Raw genomic sequence first — 27385 nt, 5'->3', positions numbered from 1 at the left:
CATTGCCCTTTTCCTGATTCGACACCCACCTCCTCCTCACCAGCTCGCGACATGTTCTGCAGCAGTGCTGCTCTGCACCCGTCAAGGCTGATCACCGGCGAAGACAGGCTGAATATGGCACTGTAGGATCCGCAGTGACAGCCGAGAGGAATGGTGGACACAGTCTCGCTTCACGTGAAAAAACAAGACAAAACAAAGCAAAAAAAGAGAACAAAATCAAATCTATTGTGATCTCTTGTCTACTAGTGTTGTTGCACATGAGAAGCTAAAAAAAGGGAGACGAGGCCAGGAAGATATTCACTTCATAAATTAGATTTATTTTGAGACGGTATGTACTTTTACTCATTCCAAATGTTTATATTTCAAAGCTAAATGTGAATTGTTTTCTTTTCTTTCAAGAAACAAAACTCTACCTTAAGAAAAAGCACCATGAAGCACCATGATTTTGTATTGTTATTTATATGTACAATTACATAAACCATTACCTTTGCTTACATTGACCTGTACTGTACATACATATGCCACACATTATTCCTCCTTGCATTTGTCTGCATATATAATTTCATCATACCATGCATGCGTGTGCACACACGCACACACACTCTGTTTCAAATAACAAAACAATAAAACTCTGGATTACGATGCATACAGTATGTTCAACCCTATTCCCTTCCACTGGTTTGGCAAATGTGCGATAAGCAAGAAAACCAAGTTTTGATCTAAAATATTTTTTTAAAAAGACGAGGAGTTCCTGTGTCAGACATTTCAGGAATAGGTAATACATTCATTAGAACATACACATAAGATGTAGTACGGTGTGAAGCCTCTGATTTTCTATTTTTCATTGATAGTATTCAAGAATAAAAAGTCAGTCTTGCAGCACTGACTCTGCACCTACCGAGTTACAGCACAGCTGAAAAACAATGGAAGGTAAACAAGGTGCTTTGATGGGCTGATGAGTATGTTTGTTTGTGCAGTGACACCTAACAGCAGTCATCGAGATACTGGTATTAAAACTGTGTGGAGTAAACAATTTGGGAGTTTGGTTTTGATTTTCTACTTTGACATGCGGTTGAAAAACTCATCTTTGGCAAATGTAACTGACTGATCGTCATACATGTATACATTCTGATGTTGGAAAAACAACAGTCCATTGAAAGTTGGCTGTAAATTAACTGTTGTGCTACTCTTAAAAAGGTGCTGTGTGCAGCAGATTCAATCAGTGTGTCAGTGTAAACTACTGTTGGATGTGATAACATGAACAAATAAAAAAATCATAAACAAACAAGGGCCAGGACTGAGACTATCTTTAGCCACTCGTCAGGTCATTAACCTCAAAGTCTGAGTGCAAATCATCAACGCTGAGTCCCAGTCAAATTCCAAGATGGACTCCAGTGATGTGAAATTCATCGACACAAAGCGCACAAATCATGAGAGTGACTTAAATACTTGTACCTGCACTTCTACCACCTCAGGTTCACTGATGCTAAGTGTGGTTGATGTTAAATTAATAGAAGAGAAGCATTTAGTCAGAAAAAGACTCCTCATTCCTGTACTTGAGAATTATAACACTACACAGATTACTGGTGATTATAGCACTTCCCCTGCTGCTCATTTGTCTTTAGTGAAAATGCACAAATTCATGGTTCTGCTGCTGTTTCTTACCATCCTCTGCCATTATCAGAAATAATCTAACATTATTTGTCACTATATCAAAGCCAATGGACCCTTGCCACACAATGTGAAATCATCTGTGTACAGAGCACTGACTGGAGGAGACCTCTTTTTATTCTGCTCAGCCTGAGTTGTTGTTTTTTATTAATTACAACAACTACAGTATGTACTAATTTATTGTGGCAGTTGTAATCTGATTAGAAAATGAAATGCTTCACAATAAGCACCTTGGAACAACATTATTCCCCCCCTCTCTCTCACACACACACACACGCGCGCGCGCACACACACACACTGGCATCAACTATTCAGTGCACAGTTGAGCATGCATTAACTCTGCTTGTAGCAAACTCTTTCATGCAATCTCAAGCACACAATTGTGGCCAAGATAAATTTAGAATTAACCCCAATCAACAGCTTTTTAAAGGGTAGGATCTTTATAACACCAAACACGACTGAAAATCAGGACTGTGTGAAATGGGAAAATAATTTGAACATCTGATGCAAATCTGAAAGTTGCATTTAGACTTTGTATGGAAATGACACAATGTCCACAAAGTGAGTGTGCAGTGAGGCCTTTCCCTTTTTCTTCCCTCCATCCACTCACAGATATAATTAAGAGTTGACATAGAGGTTCTTCAAAAAAACACAAAACACAACTCAAAATAGATTTTTAGGCTGGTCACATTACAGCATTTCCTCATAAAAGAGCAGGTATGCCTGAGAGTTGAGTACCCTTGACTCGGGTACCATCTGAACAGTGGTATCGCTGACGTACACCCACTGGCCTGGGGAGCTTCCACTGGCCTCCCTCGCACCTGAAAAACAAACGTAAAACAAATCATGTGACATGAAGCTTCGACTGACAAGTTTGTACTTATGGGGGCAGTGTGCTTGTCTTTGGGTAAATATTTTGCTACAACAGATGAAACTCCAACATGGTGTAAGAGCAATACAAGTTACATGCACTAAATCTTGGACATATTTTTCTTTAAAGCATTTCTTCATCTGTTTATTTTAAGATAAGGACTTTGTTTATTTCCTTTCCCTTATTTTATTTCTTGTGGAAGGTTAATTTAACACATTAACTAACATTAAGTGTCAACATGAAGATAGTTTTAAAGTCTTGCAATGGCTGAGTTGGTAATTAGGGCAGGAAAGAGACCTGTCTTGTTAGGAATTGTAAATTGACATTCAGCCGATAAACCTCAAAGATGACAATTAAAATGGCTTATAAACAGTGAGTACAATGAGTATAATTAAATAAGATGCTGCCGTGGATGAATTGCCCTCCTTGACTCAATATCATTTAATCAATTTGAGAATATCAAATTGCATTGATCTTATATATTTATAATAAAACAATAAGTTCAGTACGGCGTAATTGCTACACCACATGACTGAACTACTGACTAAGGGCCTGATTTACTATAGCTTTGCGCGTGCAAAAACGTGTGCAAACTGGATTGCACACGCAGATCTGTGTTGATGCTGATCTACTAACAAGGCGCAACGAGGAGTGCGTCCCTCAGACGGGCAAAATAGCACTTGCAACCCATTTAGCGTTCTTGCCTTAATGCATATGCAATATGGGGCGTTTACATGCTATTTTGCGTGTGATGTAAATATGTTATTTTAGCACGCAAAAAGTGATTTATCAAACCTGAAACCGATTGCGGTGCTTATTTTTGCGTCTATATTTAGCACGTTTGAAAGGCAGGTCTTAACTGGCACAGCGGTGCGCGGCGCGCACATGGCTGCGGTTATTTATAGTTATATTATATTTGTAAATCAGGAAATTACGCTTTTCCAGAGCATGTTCAACTACACGTTCACAGATGACGCACATTAATTTCTTATTTGGTATATCTGAATAACTTAAATATAGATATCCATAGGAGAAATGCGTGTTTGTACTGGTATGGGCTTACCTTGGTCTGCAGTTTGTGGTTCAAGGAGGGGTCGTACCTATCTTCCCCGGTTAAGACCGGAGGAACGGGGAACCCCGCTTTACCTTAACTTGTCCAGTTCTAACCTGGTCTGCTCTCAGTGCACAGCGAAGCGCAGGTGGCACAGTGCGCGAACGTCACCAAAACCTCACAGGCAGGTTACCCTAACCCTAACCCTTCCAGTTCCAGGCACATTCAAATGCAATAAATAATCACAACAATCACTATTTAATGTAACTATCTGAATCAGCTATAGATATGTCATCTATATCGATTGTCCCGTCACCTCTGACGTCAGATCAAAGGCTGTTGGCACGCGTAATGGAAACTCAGCCTGACTGAATGAACACAGATGAAACCAGGGACGGACTGGGACTAAAAAGCCGTTGTGGTGATCTGCTTTATTTATTTATTTACTTATTGACAAGAAATTCACACATCCATAGAAAATACCTATGTGTAATCTTGAGAGAAACAGCAGAACTCGCTCCCTGGCAGCGGTCAGTGAGCTGCAGGTGAGTCAGGAGGAGAGCGCAGCACCTTCTTTTTTTTTTTTACGGCAACATCCATAGTCCATAGTTTTCTTTGTTTGATACGTCAGGTAATGATGGAGCTGTCCAAAATACCGATGCAGGATTAAAATAATAATAATATAAAAAGGTCCGATGGACCCGGGGAACAAGGATGTCATATATGCCTCGATCCCAGTTATCAGCTCATCGCAGAATGTCAGCTGTGCTTTCTGTTCAGTGGCTTCAAATTTAATTCTGCACTTCCGTTTAGTCTACGCTTTCTCCATGTGGACAACTCTTGACTCGCGCAAAATCCTCATTTAAATAGGGCGGTCTTAACCACTTCTGCGCCTGTAGTCAATTGCGGCCGCAATCTTAGTAGTTCACCCGCAAAACGTAATCCAGTAACAGGCCCAGTCTTTCTGCTTGCGCAAGCAATTTAGCGCTCTCTATTTGGAATCTTAGTAAATCAGGCCCTATGTGTCATGTTTTGGTTAGAGACCAAAATGTTGTGGTGTTGACAGCATTAGTTCTGTGAAAATCTCTTTTATAAGCAATCAAGGTAAAGTTAGTATGAAAACGGATCAAATCAAACTTGAACCATGTGAATCAGAATCAAACTGATGCAGCCTCAGTGAGTAGTGCAAACGACTGCAACCTTGTTTTTTCAACTACCTTCCAGCACTATTCTGGAAATGTGGACACTCAAAGAAAAAAGAGCATGTTTCTATAGAAGACAAAGACCTGCATTCACTGTGCCCTTTGACTTCACCAACCTTATAAATATTGTTGTTGCACAACTAAAGACTGCTTTTACTACCTTGACACAAACACAAAGATATTGTAGACAAACAAAATAAAAGGTCTTACAAGAGCTCAGGAGAGCTGAAGCCTGACATGACAGGTTCCTGTGGTGCTGTTCTGTTTTCCTCTGGGCAGAGCGCACTTTAACATAGGCTGTATAGTGGCCGCCACGCATTGAGCCACTGTGCTCAACAATCCCATACAGACTGTAGAGGACACGCTCACCGGCTGCCAGGTTCTGATAGAAATGAGAAAGAAAAGACAAGTACAAAAGAAAATGGAGGTTAAAAAAGTAAATACACAGAGAAAGAAGTCTCCAGGAACAGTTCCTCCAAGGACATCTATTATAAACTCAGCCATGGTACCAAGGAATAGTAAAAAGCTTTAGCACAGTGAAGATGAAAATGCAGAAGTCTTTCATTCAGTCTCTTACTAAATTAATGTTTGATATTGAATTGTTGCTTAATACCTTGCAGGATGCCGAACAGAAAGGAGCCAGATCCAAGATCAGAGGGAAGTCAACATGTCGGTTCACTTTTCGAAGGTTCATCCCTGCCTTGAAGTACAAAACAGAATCACAGTCCATTCAAATCTCTGTCTAGAATTAAAGAGAAGTCTAACAAGTTCCTCAAGTACATATGCCTGCATTTGAATATCTGTTTACTAAAATGGATAGTGATGAAAACGCTGTGTTGCTACTAACCTGGTGGAAGCGTTTCAGATGCAATGTGATAACTGGTGGCAGCAAGGATATCAGCATTTGCTTCCTGGCACTGGTGTAAATCTTCTCCACCCTCTTATCTATGCACACCCAAAAAACACACTGAAATGTTAAACTACTTTTTGTCGAAACAAAAAAGGACACGGATTTCTTGTTAAAAAATTGTCACTACAAGATCATGGAACCTTAAGTTTTAATAAGTTTGAGAAATAAACAGTAAGCATTGGAATTTGTTGTTGTGACTGGGTTGAAATAAAAACAAAAAAAAGATGTGGTCTTACCGGCTGAGCTGCTCTTCCGCAGCTGCTTCTGTCTGCGTTCAGTGCAGTTCTCACACAGCAGCTTGTTGTTACCCATCAGCAGCTCCACTGAGGTGAATTGGTGGAGGCAGGACTGGATGGAGCACTCCTTGGAGGAGGGAGTGTAACTGTGAGACAGTGCCTGGAAGGCTCCCTGGTGGTGCTGATGATGGTGGTGAAGGTTGTCTCGTGACTGTGTCTCTCCCTGCTCCTCTAGAGAACAGTGTGTGGAAGCAGAGCAGTCCCCAGAGCTATACCCTAGGTTGATTTTAGACACTGTAGTAGCTAGCTGCTCCACAGCGCCACCCTGCCTGGTGGAGGATAATGACATGGGGGAGGGGGCAGAGACAGGTGTAGGGGATGGGGAGGGGGCAGAAGTGGATGATGGAATGGACGTGTGCCCGTGGCTGGAGGAGAAGGTGCGTGGGGTCCACTCACTCTCTGATGCCTCACTGTCAGCATCATTGCTGCTGTCTTGAGCACCTGAGTCTCTTTCACTGCCATCTGAGAGGCTGCCGGCAGTGGCCATCTTGCAAATTGTGACCCCACGTGCTAATCCACCAGCTCCCCCCTCCTCCTCTGGTTGCTCCACCCCACAGCTTGCTCCCTTCTCCTCCACAGAACTTGAAGACCTCCTGCTTTGTTGCTTCTGGGGAAAGGAGAACAGACAGAGATGCAGACTCTGCTGGCATCACAGGACTTCCTCGTTGGTTTTAGGCACAACTCAAATTAGTATCAAGCTCTTACACTGCCAGTTAAGTCATGCAAAGGATTCCGACATTAGTGTTTAACCTTTACTCATAAGATGAGGAAGAATGACCGAAAGACATTTGCCAGCAATAAGAACTTAAGTACAGCACAAATGCTACTAAGCACCTGATTTACACACTGACCTGTCCACTCAGCTTCCTGGTGTTTCTGTTGACAGGGTGCGCTGCAGAAAAAACCTGGTCAGTGTGGGAAGAGTTTGTGTCCTGCTCTTTGCTGCCCTTGCCCAGCCTACTGGGATTGGATGGTTTTGACATCTGAGCACAAAAAATAATTATCAGTAAAAACATGACATACAGGCAACAAAGGGATATATGCTGCTTTTAAAGACACTACTTCAACTTACACATCCAAAATCAAAGAGTTATTACTATTCATTATCAAACATCATTTAGTTTTTTTACAACTCACTCTCTCCTCTATGATTGGTAAGGAGATGTCTATGAAAGCCTCCTTCACTGTGGAGATCTGAAAGAAGAATCACATGTATCAGCATCTGCATTTATAATATTCCATTATAGTCTAAATCAGCTGCAAACATGTGCTGCACATCTCCAACAGGACGAGGAGACGTGGGAAGCAGCTGTTCCTCTGCTTTTTTCCTCTCCAGCTCCACACCTGGTACTCTCTACCATCAAGGATACTCTAGTTTGTGTTTGCATAGTGGCTCTTGCTTTGTTAACACAGAAACGACATTTCATTGTAAACGCCTGCTGCAAACAGTTGGTGTTTGGTGCTGGTCCTTGAAGTGCTTTCTTTTATTTCTTCTTCTGTAAAGTTTCTCTTCCGTTTTCTCCCATTACATTTTCAAATGTGTTTATACCAATGTGAGAAAGGGCAACTTTAAGTCATCTTCACCTCAGCTCAGTGTCTTAATGTATCTGCAAAAAGAGAATGTCAGTGCACACATGTATACTGGCAGACTTCTCAAACCCCAGTGAGATTAATATTGACGATTTAGTTCCACCATATATACTTACATGCTCACACTCTTCACACATAATAGTGTTGGTCAGCTCGCCTACAAAGATGCGGTCAACAAAATTCATCTTCACACCATCCTTTCCATATGCTGGGAGAAAAGACAGACATAGGTTTGATTTAGCAATCATGATGTATTTAATTACTACTTGTGCATCATGTATTTTTACTAATAATTGTGTGATAATTAATATAAAACTATACTGTAGATTAAGAGCTAGGTTTTAAAGATTTTAATCATATTCATTGATAAACGTACAAAAGTGTAAAATCCGATCCCTTTTCTTGTAATAACAAGATAATATTCTCATTATAACATTAACTCATTATTACTAAAAAAAATACTCTTCTCTTCTCCACCAACAAATATTGGACTATCTGAGCTGTATTCCCATTAACTGCCACAAGGTGGGACTGTTGATCTTGGTCATCGGTCTGGTGCAGTGAGCGTATGAACCTTTAACTTGACGTTTGGTCTCCTCATCTGCCGTCTTCTCTGTGGGATTGTTGAAGGCCTTCAGAATGCCTGCCCTCACCCGCTGCAAACAAAAACACAAAATTAAAGTAATAACACAGGATTTACATGACATTCGTTAACACAAAAAAACAATTGCGTAAATTAACGTAAATCCCACTCCATAGGTTCTGTGGTGTCTTTCTTGAATCCACCCTATGACAGCCATTACGGACATATCACAGTATAAGTGATATCTGAAACTGACAAGTATACCTATTATAAGCGTCATTTGTGTAAAATAATTATTGTGCTTGTCTAAAAACATTATCATGTAAATCTCATAATTAACTGTGCATGTTTGTGTGTGTACACATTCTTGGCGGGACCTACTTATTGAAGGTGACATGGTCAGTGAGTGTGTTGAGAGAGCTGTGAATAGACACAGCCACAGTAAAGCACCAATCAATAGATAATTGGCCACGGTCTGTGTCTGCAGTCAAAACCAGTCAGCCCCCACTGTCGCGGTACCCACGCACTGGACTGGCTATTTAGGTCAAAAAACTCTGTTAATCCCAAACTAGCCAGTCTGTACCCCACTCCCTCAGCACAGCCAAACCAGGCTGAGCCTCTCCTACTAATTAATTACCAGTAACCCCCACACACCCACACCCCTTTCTCCTTCCCCAAATACAACATCGTGCACTGGCCTACAAAGGACAGCCTGTGGGAGGAGGGTAGTGGGGATGGTGGGAGGGTGGAAGGGGTTACTGGTATAAGGGTGCAGGGGTGGAAACTTAAATTTAGATGGGTGAAGAAAGACAGTCCATGCCCTCAGAGAGAAAAACCTACCGTCTCAACTAATTGGTGATAATTGACTGGGGCATATATTAGCATATTCAGATCTCTGATACTAATGGCCAATCAACACAAACACTTAGAGGCTCTAAAAGGTTGTAATCACCCACTGTAAAAACGCCAGTCTCCCTCTTTGACGCACAAACACTAACACGGAAGCACAAGTGTATGTGAAATGGTACTGTATTGGAATTATCTAAAATGTGTTTCACAATCATCTTATTTTAAAACTTGCACAGTACAAATGAATTGCTACTAACTTTAAATAAACATAATTGTGTTATGATTGCTCTATGCTTAAGAATAGGCTTTGTCAATAATACAGGGTTACATAAATATAGTTTACATATAGTTGTTACCAATTATGTGGTCATTTAAAAAAAAATTAAAAAATTAAACAATGCATCTAAAACGCCACTGTTTCTCTGAATGTGCTCAGATGAATAAATTAATTTCTGAGTGATTGAATAACGAAAGCTGTACCTCCTCCCTCTTCACTTCCTTGATTGGATTGAGATACAGGCTGATGAGTGTGTGTGTGTGTGTGTGTGTGTGTGTGTGTGTGTGTGTGTGTGTGTGTGTGTGTGTGTGTGTGTGTGTGTGTGTGTGTGTGTGTGTGTGTGTGTGTGTGCGTGCGTGTGCGTGTGTGTGCAGGAGAGGGCTGTGGGTGACCCTCAAGCACAATGGGACGGCCCTGGAGCTCATTCAGCAGCTGTGGGTTTCCCAAGATCACACAATGATGCTGGCCGTGCCACTTGCAAGTCCTCCAAGTGGCACAACTGTCAATGTTCACAAGTTTGAATGGGAGCAGTGGAGCCCAGCCTGCAGCCCCTCCTGGGCCTGCGGCTGACCACTAAACACACCCGCTAACTTCTCCTCCTTGATTCATGTAGCCACTGGTGGGGCCACAGGGGCCAGGCTCTGCTGTGGGGTCTCCTAATTGCTCTGTGAATGAGGGGGGTTCTGTTCTGTGCTTGCCAAAAAACATGGCACCACAAGATTAAAACACAAAAACTGCCTCGCCAGGCAAAAAGATCCACTGTTATGAGAGTACATACGGCCACCCACAGACACACACAGCTGGTTTATATTATCATAACAAATCTAGAATTATTTTAAAAGACAGTAAGTGTCCGATCCTTACCATACTCCAGCATTAGATATTTTGTTAAATTTATGTCAGACTTACTAAAGATTAACAATTTTCAGAACATACATAATATAGATAAATAATCTGTATGAGTTTGATAATTCAAATGATTCATTCTATGCTTAATCTATTTCCTGTTCAACATTTGAATATAACATGAAAAAAAATCGCTTTAAAGGGACTAGAGGATAAAAGGCTCTGCAATTCAAACTAAAAATATTGTAGTTCATTGTCTCTCCTCTAACGCCTCCCAGAGACTTGAGTTTGCCAGGTATTTGAGTAACCAATCCTGTATGAACCGAGAGATGGAACAAAGAGTTACAACCCCTTTTATTCACAAATATAAATGATGCATAAAGTGTCGTCAATTAAGCCAATATTTCCATTTAGCATGTTCCCTAATCTCTGGTGGTATATCATGGTAAATTTATGACTTAATACAATTCTTACATACAGCTCCTTTAACTGTGACAGTTAAGTGATATGAACCTGGATGCTAAGGATGAATGGATTGCCGGCATCAGCATTGAACGCAAGTTCTAAAACCATGCAGTGCCTCAGTTATTTAAATGATATGGACAAACATACTTCCCTGTAGAAGAAAGTCAGTCATAAAGACCAAGACTACTTTCTCGGATTTCTCCGTCTTAAAAAGTAAAATATTACTACAAACTCTGAAACAACTTAGAGAGATGTAAAAAGATTCACCACAAAAGTAAGTAAATGCTGTCTTCAATGTAGTCAAATGCAGACATTCAATGTGTGTGTGTAAACTGCGCAAGGTGTGTATCCTCACCTTAGTTTCCTCTACTCGGATAGAGTCCAGTAAGTAATGCAAAAGCTCCTGGCTGTCTTGTTGCTGGTAGCCCTTAAACCGTGGAGCTCTAGAAAAGACACACAAAAACCCCCACATGAAATTCAAGAAGACCTCGAGAGATTCAGCAACTCATTAAAACAGGTGAATCAGAATGTGTTAACTCAGCTTCACCTTAGTCTTTACAGGGTCATCTTTATAAAGCATTTCCTTGTGAAAAGGCAGCTGTAACATGCACTCAGTGTTGTCAGTTTACTCCAGCCACAGTATGTAAACAATACACTCTTGTATTTCAAACAAAACATATGAAACACACTTAAGAAAACACACTAAACGAACGAATAACCTTAATTCCAGTGGGTTATACAAGTAAAACACAAAGGTCTATTACAAATATGAGACCACAGCTGTACTATGCTGTTCTTTGACAAATTGCTTAGCGGCTATGAAGGGCAGACCATGATCCTGGCCATTAATGGCAGGGGAGGCTCTCCTTGGTCCGTCCCCTGGCCGCCCATATTGAGGCAGATGTGAGGACAGATGCCAGGTGCAGATGGGCAGCCAAGGCTAGAGCCACTGCAACCTGTTGGGCCAAGCCCGCCACTTAACCACAGGTCCAGGACCACGTCTCTGGTTAGCAAAGCCACCAGTCAAATGGTGACAATGTTCAGAGTGTGGAGGCCTGGGATAAATCTAATTAATATTTTCTCATCTGAATAATAAGATTTTTGGGCCAGTGATTTTCTGCAGCACAGCAACATTGCACAATATGGCTGTTTTGTCACACATTTGATGAAATAATTGCTGTCTTTTTCGATTGTGATATTGCACTTGTTCATATTGCAACTTATTTTGCTCTCAATTCCGGAGCTCTTTCAAATTAAAGAAATGACATATGATTTATGATTTATTGAGAAACGTTTAAATGAGGCTCAGGAATGGATGTCCAAGGCTGGGGAAGAGATGACCAAGCATATGTTCTCAAAACAGGAGTTCTGGAAAGCCCAAAGACACCACCCTTCCCACAACTCTACCCTGACATTTTTGTGCAGACACATGGAAGGGATGGAGAGAGCAGTGGAGGTGGTGGGGAGCACATATACTGTTTTATGGTGGCTCAAAGTGAGCAGCATGTGAGGGAATGTCCCCCTCTTATTCTGCTGACTATTCTATCCAGAAAGAGTGAGAGAATAAAATAGATAGATGGACATACAGTATAGATGGAAATAGAGAATAAATCAGTAAGATGGAGAAAAAAAATGAACAGATGCAGAAAAGCTTGGTTGAGATCAATGGGAATGAGGAGGTCTGGAAGCTCATCCCCATGGAGAGAAGCAGAAGGGCCCTGTAGCGCTGCTCTCAATCTGGCCAATGCAAACAGCTGCGGTGCTAGCACAATTAATAGCCGGATGACTTCGTACCAGACACAAGACCACACAAGCTTCCCTTAAAAAAAACACACGTATGAACAACACAATGCACCCGCACGCTGTTCACTAATTAATCTACATTTAGAGGTCATTAACTGTACGAATGTGACCAAGTGAGCTATTTGCTTTGTCCAGATATATGAAGGTTATCAATTGAAAATGTCTGAAAAAAACTGTGCAGTTCATGTTTCCTCAGTTATCTCTTTCTGTACATCTATTTTTAGATGGGTCAGGGAATTAGCCTGTTTCTTTGCCCCAGTTCTGAACACATGGGGTTGTTCACATGGGGTTATGTCAGGTTTCTGGACATACACTGTTAACAAACATTTGTATTATTTTAAACCGTCTGAATTTGCGCCCTTTCTTCAACCTGAAAACTGTTTTCCACCTATTCCTCCTAAGCAGTGATCAGGTTAATGTACAGTGTGTGTGAGTATGCGTCCTGGATGCCAGAACACTAAATTGAAAGCAGTGATCTGTCACAGCTGTGATGCTTCTTATGTAGGTCTATGAACAGTATTTGAAAGATGCAGAGAGGAGAGGATTGCTACTATTCTTGTTTTTTGCAATAAACAAGTCCAGTGCCCACCTTGAAAATGTAATTAGATCTTGAAAGATGTACTCCAAATGAATGCCTGTGTGGTCCCTTTGCCTCCTTTTGCATTAGACATTCATGGGTAGGGGATCTAAAAAACGGGGAATAACAGCAACTCACTGTGTTCCCACTGAATAAATAATACTTAATACTTCCTAAGGTTATTAAAAGTAGTAGACATTCTGTATAAAACTCTCCAAGTGATCTAAAATCCCAATTTCTGTGTGTAAACAGAATTTTGCCTGTCATTTAATTATATTTTTTGCAAACTAGCTTCGACTCCCCGGCTGTGACCCGCCTTGGCACCAGATAGAGAGTGCTGCTGACCATCCAACCCACACAGCTTGGCATAAGTCTGAGCACCAGACCTCTTCTGCTGGCAGGAGGAGGAGAGAAGGCAGGCTGTGGGGTACTCAGCTGGTTGAGGTCAAATACATGTGCAAACACACATGTGGAAACAGACATACATACTTCAGGATGGAAATGGGCTCAACAGGGTTTACACTCATACCGACCCTAATCTGAGACAAAAAAAAGCTTTATTAACCTGCCTGTCAACACAAACACACTGGATGAGCCACTGAAAAGAGGACCAGAAAAGCACCGTCAATTCCCTCAGGTCAAGGGCAGGCCCAACCCTCTTGAAAAGACAAGACCCAGCAATGACAAGTGAGGATGACAGGCAACACTGTCAGAGTGTAGCCATCACAAAGGTCACTACAATGTGGAAAAAATGTCCCAGTAAACAGGAGCACTTCTTGACCCCGTCAATTCAGCTTAAAGCTTGAGATTTGATTGACTGTAGAATGGAGTCTAAAAGCGAAAATATGCAATAGCTGAGGCTAGCTAGAATGAAGCTGTATTGATGTACACTGTGTGGATATTATAAAGTAAGACCTTGAGAATGCAATAAAGTGAACTGGAACAACACCCACTTTTTTCTCTCTAACTAATGACAAACTAAGGACAGTATTATGCATTGACAGTTTGCAGCATACTGATATTCTGATTGCCAAAATTCCAGTCATTATTATCAAGTAGGGTCAGTGTTTACACTACCATTTATTATGGACAATACTTGTATTCTTTAACTCTACCTCCCTGCCTTGCTTTGTAGCATCTCATGGGCAAGGCTTATCACACACAAAGACACAGGTCTAGTGAAATTAACTAGAGTAAACAGCAAATTGGCATATTAAATAATAATTATAGATTCATTCTGCATCTAAAATATGTTTTGTGTGCAACGTTTGTCATCAAACCCTGCTAGCATTGCTGTTATGCTTCGGTCTTCCCTCTGTCAGACAAAGTTAAACAAATCACTCTGTGAGCAGTGCAATAATTTTGCCATGCAAGACTGCTATACTAAGAAAAACAGAGTCCTGTAGAGCTGATAGGCTTAATTGGCAGTGTGTGAACGCATTTGACAATGGTTTGAATGGACCGAGCATTTGTCATATATAAAGCTACAGCTTTAACTGTACATTTTTCCATATCAATACAAATGCTTTCATTTAAAAGAAATAATTAAAATATGACTGAAAACACTGTTAAAGGCGATATATATATACATGTATATACACACACACCACATATGAATATGGGTGCTGAGGCTGAGCTCATAGCTCTATTCAAACTATTCAAATGCATGTCAGTGGAATTGATTGGCCTTCTATAACATGCGTGGGTGCATAAAGGTGTGTGCAATATTTGCTCTCTGAATGCACAATTGGTTGCATGTGTTCTGCAGGCTGAGGTGGTACCAGGTGAAGTGGCAGCCTTCACACACCCACCCCCACACACACACACGGGCCTGTCTGATAAAAGCTAGGTACCAGAATAACCGTCAAAGCCACACCAGAGATGTACCCACTCATCCATCATTAAACACCCTGGTCACCCACCTGCACTACTAAACAGTGCAACACCACCACCGCCTCACACAGACACACACAGACAGACACACATACAGGGTGGACACAACCAACAATGTTCAATGTTCAAACAACAACTCAGCCAGCCAAACATTCACACTGCTCATAAAAGACAGAAAAACAAATGCTCAGTTCACAAACATGTGGCACACAGCCCGTTAGACCTTGTTCTAGATCAAACCTGACACAGGTGGTTTAGCAGTGTTGCAAGTATCATAAAGAGAAATGAATACTCAGCTGCTGCTGCTGCTGTTGGGTATTTACAATGGTCCATTGCTCTATATTGAGTTTAAAGTTTAGCCATGACCAGGTGCTACCTGGATCTGGCTGGTTAAAATATGTATTATGGGTAGTGGTGGGTAGTATGTGGTAGTAGGGTTGTATCAATAGGGAACTATAGTGATGCTAGTTTACTTTGGAAGTCCTTCTACAAACTGAGAGGATACATGTTCAATGTATAAGCACTTGGAAAGGAAGTTTTTATTAAAAAAAAAAAGAAAAGAAAAAAAGTGCCTTACTTCTGACAGAGCTGATTAAAAAGAATCTTGGGATTGACCTGGCCTTTCCCTGGTTCTTTCATGCTCTGGAGGAAGAAGAACATGGCAGCCGTCAGTGGCTCTGGACTGGGCAGCGTGATCATTAATGGACTCTGAAAGACATGGGAGTCAAAAGTAATCAATACACACATTTTCCAAATGACGTTTTGATAAGAATTTGCAGTAATCAGCACAACAACAAAGCACGATCTTGCTACAGCTTATTCAAGCAAAATATGAAAAGACTTTACATAGTTTTCTTATATATACATATTATGTTAGGGAAAAACAGTTTATTTCAATATCAAAGAAGACTTTTCAATCCTATTTCATAATAAATGCTGCAGCACTAAATACTGAAGACTACTTCCAAATAATCTATTCATGTTTTTTGTATTATTATTTCTGGCCAGTGTCAAATATAATTCATTTCATGAATGCAACAAATGAAGATCATTCATTTAGCCATGAACTAACTTTCCATGTGGTTTGCAGTGAAGCTGGAGCCGATAGCAGCCAACATTGGAGAGGTGAGATAGCCAGTCGTACAGAACAAAACAACATTCAACATCTACAGGTGAACAATTTAGAGCCATGTCTTTTGATTGATTGTCCTACCAGTGGTATGGTTTGGAGAACACTAAAACGGGAGAGACAAAAAAAAGCGAAATCTAACTGTACCAGATTAGACTCAACAGGTGGGCAGATCCTCAGTTTGTATCCTTTCTCCTTCAATTCCTGGATAAGCTCAATGAGCATGTGTGTCTGGGCAAAGTTCTGTGGGGAGAAAATTATTTTAACTGTCAGTAACATTTCAGTATGAAACCCATTATGAAATCAGTGGATCACAAAAATGTTTTACTGTTTATTTAACAATTTTTTATTTGGACAAAATCTGTTATGAAACCACATTCAGACTAAGTTTGAGGCAACTAAATGTGATCAATTAAAATACAATTATGAGTTGTTATCTCCATTTAAGTATAATTTAAGAAACTAGTGTGAGTTCAAATAAATCTATGATCTGTGAGTTTGAAAGATAGAGAAGATCCTTGGTGAGGAGGTAGCCTGATGCTGCCATTGTCCCCTCATGTTGGAGGAGCGTTTTTCTGTCCCTTTCAAGTGACATTTGTTTTGTCACATCCTGGCAATGAAGCCAGTTGCTATGGAAAACACACAATGGAGGTGGCATTGTGAATGCAGACACAACTCATCCTTTGACAATTATGTTTTTTCAACAAAAAGATTGCAATTTCCAAGGAAACAATACAAACAGACAGGGTGAGGGAGGGAAAAGGATGTAAAGCACGCTCACTCGAATTTCAATCAACGAGGAAGGCCGTGAGGGTGATTAACAAAATGGAGGGAAAAAACAGCTTCATTGTTGAAGAGGCATGTCAGTTTGCAGTCACCATGACACAACCAGAGAAAGACGAAGGAGGCTCTATAGCAGTGTTGTATGGTGAACATGCTCTGCACCAACTAAGAGCCACTCATGCATAGTCAGGTGAATGAGTCCAAGCCGGCACTGCAGTTACTGCTACACTGAATATACTTCAAAATGATCTCAAGGTCTAACCAATTTAATGTCGGTTATTGTCAAAACATAAACTGGTTACTATAGGTCAGGCTTTGTTGTAAAGACATACGATGCATATTGTCATGTTAATGACTTTCAAGCAGCTTATTTTCAGTGACAGATCTGATTTAAAATAATGTGATCATGCATCATATTCATAAAAAATGTTTGTAATTGCTCCTACTGCTGTTATTTCATCTGGTATTCATTCCGAGTAATTATATTATAATACTGCATTACTATTGTTTTCTAAATGCCTTGATTCTGGTGCACAATAGCACACAACCAGGGAGTGTCAGTGCTCTAACTATAGTAATACCAACCTGCATAACAGCATTGAAGAAGCAGGTGTTACCAAGGTTAATGATGCCTTTAACAGGAACCAAGGTGTTGTTGACGACTGGATTTTTGCCTCTGGGTGAATCGGTGCAATCTGATGGCTCCTCTCGCAGCTTGATGATCTTGGGTGATACTGCTGGAGCAAAGTAGAACAAACTTAAAAAGCATGTATGTTGGAAATATTATGTAGCATAGTACAAGCCCAGAAGTACATCGATATTCAAACTGTCTATGTCTGATCCGCGATTTGGATTGAACTTTTTAAGTTGTAACCACAACTTGTCAACCAAGGCTGAAGCTGCAGCTAAGATGATGGCTGGGTTGACAACTTGGTTGAGAATGAGATATAGGGTGGAATTCAGCCTTGTAGTTGGGAAAATTTTCAGAGTTTCCCTCAAAGTGGGACTGCAGCTTGATACAGCAAAAAACTGGGCATTGCCTTGGAACGAGACAGGGGCAAGCTGCTGGGATGGCAGCTGGAAGGAAAGCTGGGTCATTTGGGAAAGCAGATGACAGCTGTAGATGTTTCCACTGGTTCATGAAGGAGGGGTGGGGGCTGAGGATGGAGTGATGGCTCTACAGAGCCAGCTGTTCCTCCTGATCATCAATGAAAGCTAGCCTTAAACAGCAACTAAGACACAGATGGTCAGAAGCTGACAGTGTCATACAGATAGTCTGTTGGGGACAGACAAGAGAAGGTGCTATAGCTGTGCGAGCTGATACTGTACGTGCAAGCAGCAAACAAAAAAGCCACAATGACACAATACTAATAATACATAACTAACACATGTCGGTTGTTACAGGTTGGGTCGTGAAGATTCAGATTTTTCAGCTTCTTGAATGTGAATATTTTCTGGTTTCTTTGCTCTATCTAACAAATAAATAATTAAAACTGAATAATTTTGGTTCATGGATTCATCATTTCCAAGTTTGGTAAACACTGATCAACATTTCTGAACATTGACACAACACTGACATTTACAGACCTAACCTAAAGTACTTGATTAATCGAGAAAATAATCAACAGGTTCATTGATTATGAAAATAATCATTAGTTACAGCCCTACTGTAAATATCGCTATATTCTGCCTGAAAAGCAAGGACCTCTATATTGTTTATTGTATATACAATACTTGAGGCAGTAGGAATTCTGTAAATTAGGGGTGTTTTGTAATTGGGAAGAGGGATGAGCAAAATGTTTTAGCATGGCATGCACCTGTACCTGACCTGCATCTTATTCATGCACAAAAATGACCTTGCCTTTACCCATTTTCAATTCATGCAACAACTACCTGTGCACAATGCATATAGTGAAAAGGCAATTCAACCTACAGCTTTTCCTCTTCAAGGTTAAGGATGTCAGCGTGATTGCCCTTGTCACAGTCGGTGGAATATGAACCTTGGGCTTTTTACTCGTGGCCTGACAATTTATATTTAATACATTTATGCATTTTAAAAGGTCAAACTGGTTTGAGTTATGATTCATATTTATTTATTTTTTTCATCTGACAAAGATTAGAACATTTATGAGCTGTGAAGAGAGCATTGTCCTGTAGTTTTGGGACTGAGAACGTAAGGGCAAGGTTCAGCTTGTTGGGATGAGATGCTGTTGTGGCACTCCCCCCAGTGGTGCTAAATGCATCTGGCCCTCTGTGCTAGCAACATCTGGAGGCCTATTTTCATCTTTAATATTGGGCCATAAGGGAGCTCCCATATGTGAATGCATGGAAAACAAGTGGAGATTAGGAGAGCAATGCAGAAAAAAATGAACTGTATATAACTGGATTTGGTGTGAGACGAAAGGTGTGAAAGAAGAAATTAATGAAGTCTGTTAATGAGTCAGTTTAACGTTGCAACGTATTTGAACACAGACCTGGAACGAACGCACTCAATACATCTCGAGTCTAAGAGCAACGACTGACACTTGAGCTAAGAGGCAGCAGAGGAATGAGGAAACTAACTGGGTGGAATGGGGATGCTAACAGACACACTCTGCATCTGGGACCATCACCCAAGGTAAACAATGTTCAGGGAGCCATCTGGTTAAGACTGGGGAGAGGGGGGGGCAGAGGATGGCAGTTGAGGGGAACAGTGGTGGAGGGAAGGTTTGCAATGAGCACAAGCATATGGAAAAGCAGATTTTTCCTCTCCCTGCAGCAGTCAGCGAAGGCAAATGTCAGCATGCTCTGTGTCCACGCTTGACTGTACTGCACTCGGCACCACCACCTGGCCCTCCTTGCTCAGCCACCGAGTATGGGCAGCAGTGACACTGTGGAGCCTTTCCCCAGGGTAGAGGAAAGCATCACGATGCTCAGGCTCGTACACATGCATGCATGTACACCAACACCTCCTGCACTCCCTGCTCTTTTTCGCACAAGAGACACACAAAGAAACATGGAACTTGTTTTCTCCAAAAGAGAGCCAAACTTGAGAAAATAAATAAGGCTACTAAAACTAATAGGCTTTCCTGAAATCTAATAAAATATTTAGTTTTTCTTCTTATTTGTTTATGTTATAGTTGACGTTCAGCCAAGCCAAAGCAAGGCCGGACGTCATGTGAAAAACACTCAAGCAGAGGGGAAAACATTTTTTTTTTTAAATTGCATTTCAAGATTTTCAATTTAGGGCATTTTACAATTTAACAGTTGTTTACTGTATAATAATAATAATAATAATACTAATAATAATAATCCAGTTACATCCAACGCAAAAACTAGAATGTGAATGTAAAACCATCTGAATGTGGTTCACAGTTGGGTTAGGAAACTATCAAATCCTATGGCCAGTGGGCAGTGCAGCAATGTGTGTGGTGGGTCAAGGCCAGCTTCTTTCATGCAGAGCAGGCAGTCAAGAGGAAGGCCAGGCAACACCAAATGTCTTATTAATTCGCTAATTTGTTGTGACTGCAGGGCATGAAAAGCCTGTTTTCTTGCCATCTGAGGCCAAGAGATGCCAGTGCCTTGTTACTTACAGACATGCACACACACAGACACACACACACACACCTATTTACACACAGCTTTTGCTAACACTATCTGGCCTACTTTCATGTCCGGTGGTGGGAATAAAGCCAGAATCATCCTTGATTACCTCCATGAAAGCACCACCAGGGGACAAGCAGCTAACTGGCTACTGACTCAGCTAAGCTAAAGTGACAGCATACTCAAGACGACGGATTCCAATAAATCCACAACCAAGGACAGCAAACCAGGTAAAGAAGCAACAGTGCAGGAGAATCTGGACCCTAGGCATGCACAAATTAGGTACTTAGGGAATTTAGGCATCAGCCATTGTAGCATATTGATCTAACACAGTTTAATTTATTATTAATGGTTGCGTACGAGCAAGTTAAGAAAAATAAATAAAAATTACAATTCAAGAAAGCATTAAATAAAACCACTAACTCGTTTTAGCTCCTGCCAGGCTGTTTAGCGGTCAATCAAGAAGTAGTATACACACATAGACATACATGTAGCTATTTGAGTATCAAACCGATCAATATCAGTTTCCAGACTGAGGAAGTAGCAGAAAAAAAACTGGTGTACCTTGATTGAATGGCAAGTTACTATGATGACTTCAATGCAACAGAACTTGGCAGGTCCAACATGATTTCATACAATTGTGTTTTTAATTTCAAAATAGAGTTGAAATGCCCAAATTGAATCTACTCAGTGTCTGCTGTGTTATCTATATTCCTAAAATTAATTTGAAAGAAGGGGGTAATCATATTTATTAGGCACACCCTCTATTTAATAAGACTTAAAAAGACTCAAATTTGTAGAATAAAAAATATTAACATTTACAACGATATAACAAAAATATAAGCCTCAAAAGAGAGAGGTTTTTATTCAAATTGGAAATTTAGAAAACAGAAAATACATATTAAATAATGTAATATTAGCAATATAATGACACAATAACATACCGAATCATAACAATAAGTGACATAAAACAAGAAAGAATTGACAGATTCCAGTGAGAAACAAGCTCTGACATCTATTCAGAAGCAACATTTTAATTTGCTCCACAAAGACTCCCCAGCTGTGATACAAGCTCGAGTCTAGCTCTCTGAGGTCAATTAGCTTTTTACTGGAACTCTGGTACTTGAGCTGAAGGCCTTGATGGTGAGAGAGCACAGTTAATCGACTTTCTTTCTTCCCTGAGCTGTTGTTGTACAAAATTATGATGGATTCTAAAAAAAAAAAATCCTTGCTGGGCCCCTTTTGTGCTTGGGGTTTATGGGAAAAACAGAGTATAACAGCAGCTTTTGCTCAAAACCTGGCCTTCATGCAGAAATGCAATTTCACAAGCCCCCTCAACAGACAACAACAGCCTATTTGGCTGCAACAGAACAGACAACAACAGCCTATTCGGCTGCAACAGGGCCGCCTGCTTCTATAACCATATGGCCAACCGGTGTGAAACAGTTGTGTGGCAGCAAAGGTGAAAGGTAATTTAAAATGGCAAAGGGGTAAGCTGCACTGTCAATAGCGACTGCACAACTCATCAGAATGTCAGACCTGTGGTCACCAACATGTACACTAAAGGGCAGCTGCACTGTCATATGGACAACAAAGAAAGAAATACACACACAATACTTGTTCTCAGTCTTTGCTACCGAGTGTAAAGATAAATATATTGCATGCTGTTAGGAAGAAAAAAGCAGTACTTGGATATCTAATCAAGAGAATAACTTACTTTATAGACCAATAAAAAATATATTTAACTGAATAGAATGTCAGGTATGGGACGAAATGAGAAAATAAAATACTACTAATATCATCTGTAAATGGCCAGCAGATTGAAAAAAACAAACAAACAGGGTATCTGCTTGAGTTAAGCATGAATTTCAATAGTCATTTGTGCATTTGTGTGTGAGAATCCACTGAATGTTAGCGTGCTGCAGCTGTTAGAATCTAGTCGCTTTGACTTGTTGAGGACCCTGGCGCTCACTAGTGCAACGCACAGGCCCAGAGGTGGTGATGCAAACAGCATTTTGTGCAAAGGGACAGAAACAGATAGTGATGGAAAGACAAAGAACAGTACACAGTACAGAGGCTGCACCCCACGCAGCTGCTCTTGTTCTTTAGGGAACCCAGCAGGGAAGGAATCACTCAAGCGCCTAATTCCTTTAATGAGTGCAGTCATGCGACATGCAGGGTGAGGGTGATCGACTGCTGCAGCAAGTAACCTACAACTGTAGAGCTGTGGCTTAGTGACTGTGGATGGACCAGCCTTGCTGGGCCTGGGTGGCTGGCCTCTGGCCACTGGCAACAAGGCACCGAGCAGGGGGCTCAAGAGTCAGCCAGTGAGACCAAAAGGGATGATGCCCACCACCCTGTTCGGCGACAGCTTGAGACTCACAACATGCCAGCACAAACTGGGTGAAGTAGAGAGAGGAAGCAACAGAAGGTGTATGTGTGTTTAAGTATAGAGAGGGGGTGGAGTAGGCAGAGGGAAATGCATATATGGCTGGCTGACTGGCAGAGAAGGGCTCAGGTGGTGAAAAGACACAAGACTGAAAGTAGGCAGTCAAACATGAATGTGAACACAACCTGCTGTCACAGAATTAAAACTTTTTTTCTATCTCAAATTCTTCATATTTGACTGGTGTGTAATATGTATGGGCATGTTTATACATCAGTACATGTTTATTTTGTTCCTTTGCATTAACTGCACTATCACTAAGAACCCATGCCTGTAAAAAAAAGTAGTCTCACTAATCACACTGTAGACACAGTGATGAAGGCCATCTTTACAGTGGAGTATGATGGGATACTTGAAGGAATTGAAATAACCTCTGCCACCAGGGGGAGCAGGTGTACAGTCAATTCCTGGTATAGGTGAGCCATTTACAATGATATATGTGAACCTTTGTGACAAGGCAAATCAGATTATGTGTATCACAGGTCACTCTGTTCAACAATCATTAATCTGGTGACTTGATGAACAGCAGTATAGAATAGAATAGAAATACTTTATTCATCCCGAGGGGAAATTGTTTTGACAAAAAAACGAAGAGAAAGAAATCAACATAAAATAACTGTGCAAATGTATAATAAAATATTGCAAATTTACAAGACAGTAGTCTTGTATGAAGTTACGGTGTTATTAGCTTCTACTATTAACACATTATATGCTGGATATGTCAAAACTGGGGTACAAAAACTAAATAAATCTTAATGAGATTCATCTGTGTCAATAATTACATGTAATTATGTGGCATTCATAAGCGGTAATCATTATAAGCTCTGAGAGGGTGTTCAAGGTTAACCAGTTCCACTTAACGTGAAAACAGGCTTTCTAAATTAAATGAAGGTTTTATTAAAACACAGCACGGACGAACTTCTTGCCTTGGTGAAATGTGATATTGAGGATGTGCATGTCTTTCAAAAGCGGAATTCAAAAACAGTAGGTGGCTAGACCTCAGGAATGTTGTGAAACACTTTACCTGATGATGCCTTGACAGAGTGCTTTTGTAAAAAGTCCAGGGACTGAGCCAAAGCCTTCTTGTTGCAGTGAGTGGAGAGCTCCTCATTACATTCAAAACACCTGTTACAATGAGAGGGGGGTCATAGACAGTCACAGAGAGGCTTTAGGGTTACTGTGGAATTTAACAGCCCTCAAGAAACTAATGCTGAAATTAACCATTTTTTGATCAATGAATGACGACTGAGGTTAAAAAACTCATAAAAAAATCACTTAAAATGTATAAAACTAAAAGTATGAACTTGGCTTATTGTGGTAGTCAAGATTACATCACAATAACATTGTATGTTGTTTATACAATCACTGGCACATTTGTTTTCCATATAAACCCACACAATGCAGGTTGACAAGCGCTGCTAGTGAGTGCAGTGAGTTCACAATTAATACAGTTCACAGGTTTCTCACCAAGCTTTCCATGTGCTCAAGCTGATGGTGATGCAGTGAGACTCTGGATGGAACATTTGGTAGTGCTTGACAGCATGTTGGATCTCCGAATTGTTACAGCCCTGTAAGATCATCAAAAAACATCAATTCAAAACCAGCAGAGAGAACATACATTTTTGAGACATTTGGCTTACCACCTCTATATAGCCAAATGTGTATCTGGTAGAGGCAAACAATAAATTGTCTTGTTTTTTCCTAAGCCTTTTGACAATGAACAATACATTGCATGTGTGTATATTTATCTATCACTTTGTGTTTAATTTGTTTCTCAAATAAAATATAAATGTTTTTACACAAACCAGGCCTAAAGGAAAGTCATTACATTGCAAACAGAATTAAAACTATATTAAAATTGAGACAAAATAAAACCAATAACATTTTTTTTTTATTCAAAATGCATTTCTTAGAGTTGTAACTAAGTGTAAAGGGAAAATAAAATGGTTTCCTGTACTGTTGGGCAAACACTGAATGAGATTCATCTGCCATTTCAATGCAGGAAGTGAAGCTTTGATTCACTCAGTGAAAGAAAAGAAAATGGACATGGTCGCCTTTCCATGTACTCTGGTATAATCATTTATGGATCAACAGTTTAATGGTCACAAAGAAATCACAAAGAAAACACTGGAGACGAAGCACTAAACAGCCATTATATCCTTTCAAATAAGCATAAAAAAGGAAACAACAATATTGGTAGTCAAGGTTTTAAAATGATCATGTCCATCTCTGTACAGACACACACACATGCACCTAATGTGTCTACAGTGCTTTGAAATGCATTGGAATGGCAAGGCCAGTTTTTTTCGGGACATTTTAGACATTTAATACATTTAATGTGTATTTATTTGTATTTACATGTTGATTGTGCATGAACCTATCAATGTCAAAATATTTAAAAAGCTCTGAATGTCCACCCTTCAATCTAGCTGTGGGAGTGACTTTGTGTGTGTGTGTGTACAACTTATAATCAGAGTGATTCAGTTGTATACCTCTTTGAAACTAGCTGTGAAAAGACACTTGTGCTTAAGCAGCCAGATAATAACCAGCCGTTATATAACAATGCTGTCTGTGTTTATTTGAGCATTTATATTATATTTAAGGTTTACAATTCATATCAGATATAATTTTATTTCTTTTTCTGATATCCAATCCCCTGATTTTGTCCAGTAACAAACCAATACAGAGTATCTCATCAGCTCATCCATAACCCAAATACACTTGATATTCAGTGTGTTGCTCATAGGGCTAGTGTGTGCTATGTACTGTGTTTTTCATCATTTAATTTTCTAAAAAACAATCTTACCTGGAAGCCACACTTTAAGCACACAAGGATGTCCTGTGATGCTGCAGGCTCTCCATCGATCAAAGTCCTCTCCTTCAGACACTCAGAGCAAACCAACCACATATTGGAGAGCACAGACTTCTTCACTGAGCTCAGGTCCACTGCCTTACTCACATGCTGACAAGTCAGTCCTAATAAAACAGCAAAACAAAGAGGTTATTGATTGAAATACCATCAATAACAAACATATGTTCGCCTTAGTGTAAGATGAATTCATGGTAGTGGTTGATATTTGACGATTGAGCTTGGTTAACATAATACTTATTCTGATTGATTAGCTCAAATGTTTAACACTCCATAGAAATTAGCCCCAAAATGACAAAACTAGAAACACATTAGCTTTCAAGATAACAAAGCACTGGCTGAATGTATTTGGGCTGTAACTGCTAGCATAGCTAGAGTTAAACCTTCAATATACAGGTCTATACAGGTTCGCAGTTTCAATGATTTACCGCTAACTTCATCTGACGACTCTTCATCTCGAGGTTTCCGCGGTTTGTTAGTCCGCTTAGTCATGTCGGCGGCTTTCAAAGAGAAAGGGTCCTTTAGCCGCATCTGGAGCACTGGAGGTGAACATAGAGGACATAGGAAAAAAAAAAGGTTTTAACAGTAATACCTAAAATGAATCAAAATTGGCCCTCATATCTGACTTCAACTAACATTTTAATTAACTCTTGTCAGGGAGGTTAAGTTTTGGCCTCATTGTCTTTCTGTTAATGAGCAGCATTACTCAATCAGTATTGAGCATATTTTGATACAACTATCTATATCCATCTGTGGAATATACAGTAGCTGGAGAAATAAACTATTATATGCATTCCAGTTTCAGACTGTTTTTGTGTTTTAAACAACTGTTTACCTTGCAAGATAGAGGAGACAGAGTATATTGGAAATGTAGGGAAACTCAGCAGAATTAGTGAATTTTCACAGTCTCTTCGGTGATTTCTCTCTAAACAGCAACAGAGTTTTTCAGGCTTTCATATTTAAAGTCATTTTTGCTATGTTCAACCAGTGCAGCTGGGACAAATCTAAAGCAACCACCAAGCTTTTCATCCACAGCTGCAGTGAAGAGCATTTATAATGTAATTTAACCTATGTGAGTCATACTGTCTATGTCTTTTACAATTGTCTCTTATTTCTATTTCTATCTCTGCTTTAATGATTTTCTGCTGTGAGCTGAAGGCAAATGTCCACCTTGGTGGACAATAAAGTTATATGCTATTCTAACATTTTAGAGCTAGCCGTCAATGGAAATATTAATTACCTGTTCAGAATGATTATACAGGGCTAACACAGATGAGTCAATTTAATTTTTTTGCATCTCAAATGAAAGGTGATGGTACGTTTGGAATAATAACCTGGTACTGTACAATAACAGGATTAAGAGGCCTCAATTGACACCGAGTGTCCAGCTTAAAATGACTTACGCATTCGTTTAACACATACTATATATACAAACATCGCACTGATTTGGGGTAAGAAATTGTACGAACTTACCTCTCTATTCCAGGTCCTATGTTGACTGTCTTGACCAAATAAAGCCAACAGGGAGGTGTCAAATCTTCTTCCTGGCTAGCAAGTAGGCTAGCTAGGCTAGCATGTCAGAATGAGTAAAACATAAACGGTTGTGTTTTGTCGAACAACACGCGGGTTTATTAATTCATTTTAAGGGAATTGTAACAATAGCAATAGAGCAATGTGTGTGGTTAAGTATTC

General features: G+C 40.1%; 1 protein-coding gene across 3 annotated transcripts; it reads right to left on the bottom strand.

Moving 5' to 3' along the window:
• Positions 1 to 328: 328 nt before the first annotated feature.
• Positions 329 to 27385, bottom strand: usp45 (ubiquitin specific peptidase 45). Of its 3 annotated transcripts, none has more exons than XM_083887871.1 (18): positions 27167 to 27385; positions 26122 to 26232; positions 25631 to 25800; positions 24292 to 24392; positions 23849 to 23949; positions 17382 to 17533; positions 16161 to 16256; positions 15462 to 15592; positions 10967 to 11054; positions 8166 to 8247; positions 7708 to 7799; positions 7139 to 7195; positions 6853 to 6984; positions 5942 to 6608; positions 5643 to 5740; positions 5409 to 5495; positions 5006 to 5177; positions 329 to 2492 (listed from the first exon to the last, which is right to left on the bottom strand). In XM_083887871.1, the coding sequence occupies exons 2-18, from the start codon at positions 26222 to 26224 to the stop codon at positions 2362 to 2364; spliced, it is 2460 nt and encodes an 819-aa protein (XP_083743997.1). In that variant the 5' UTR covers positions 26225 to 26232; positions 27167 to 27385; the 3' UTR covers positions 329 to 2361. The 3 variants fall into 3 exon arrangements, with proteins under 3 accessions (XP_083743997.1, XP_083743998.1, XP_083743999.1); XM_083887872.1 differs by having other exon boundaries at positions 17382 to 17530; XM_083887873.1 differs by lacking the exon at positions 16161 to 16256.

The sequence above is a fragment of the Microchirus variegatus genome (genome assembly GCF_963457635.1).
Source record: "Microchirus variegatus genome assembly, chromosome: 1".
Lineage (NCBI taxonomy): Eukaryota > Metazoa > Chordata > Actinopteri > Pleuronectiformes > Soleidae > Microchirus > Microchirus variegatus.
Note: the sequence above shows the minus strand (reverse complement) of the source record. Positions and strands in the feature narration are given on the sequence as shown.

Excerpts from the sequence above, each read along its gene's own strand:
- usp45 (XM_083887871.1), bottom strand. The coding sequence starts at position 26,224 with ATGCGGCTAAAGGACCCTTTCTCTTTGAAAGCCGCCGACATGACTAAG. Across the intron at positions 23,950-24,291 it reads TTGAGCACATGGAAAGCTTG|GTGTTTTGAATGTAATGAGG; the intron begins GTGAGAAACCTG and ends TCATTGTAACAG. Across the intron at positions 5,178-5,408 it reads TCTGTTCGGCATCCTGCAAG|AACCTGGCAGCCGGTGAGCG; the intron begins GTATTAAGCAAC and ends CATTTCTATCAG.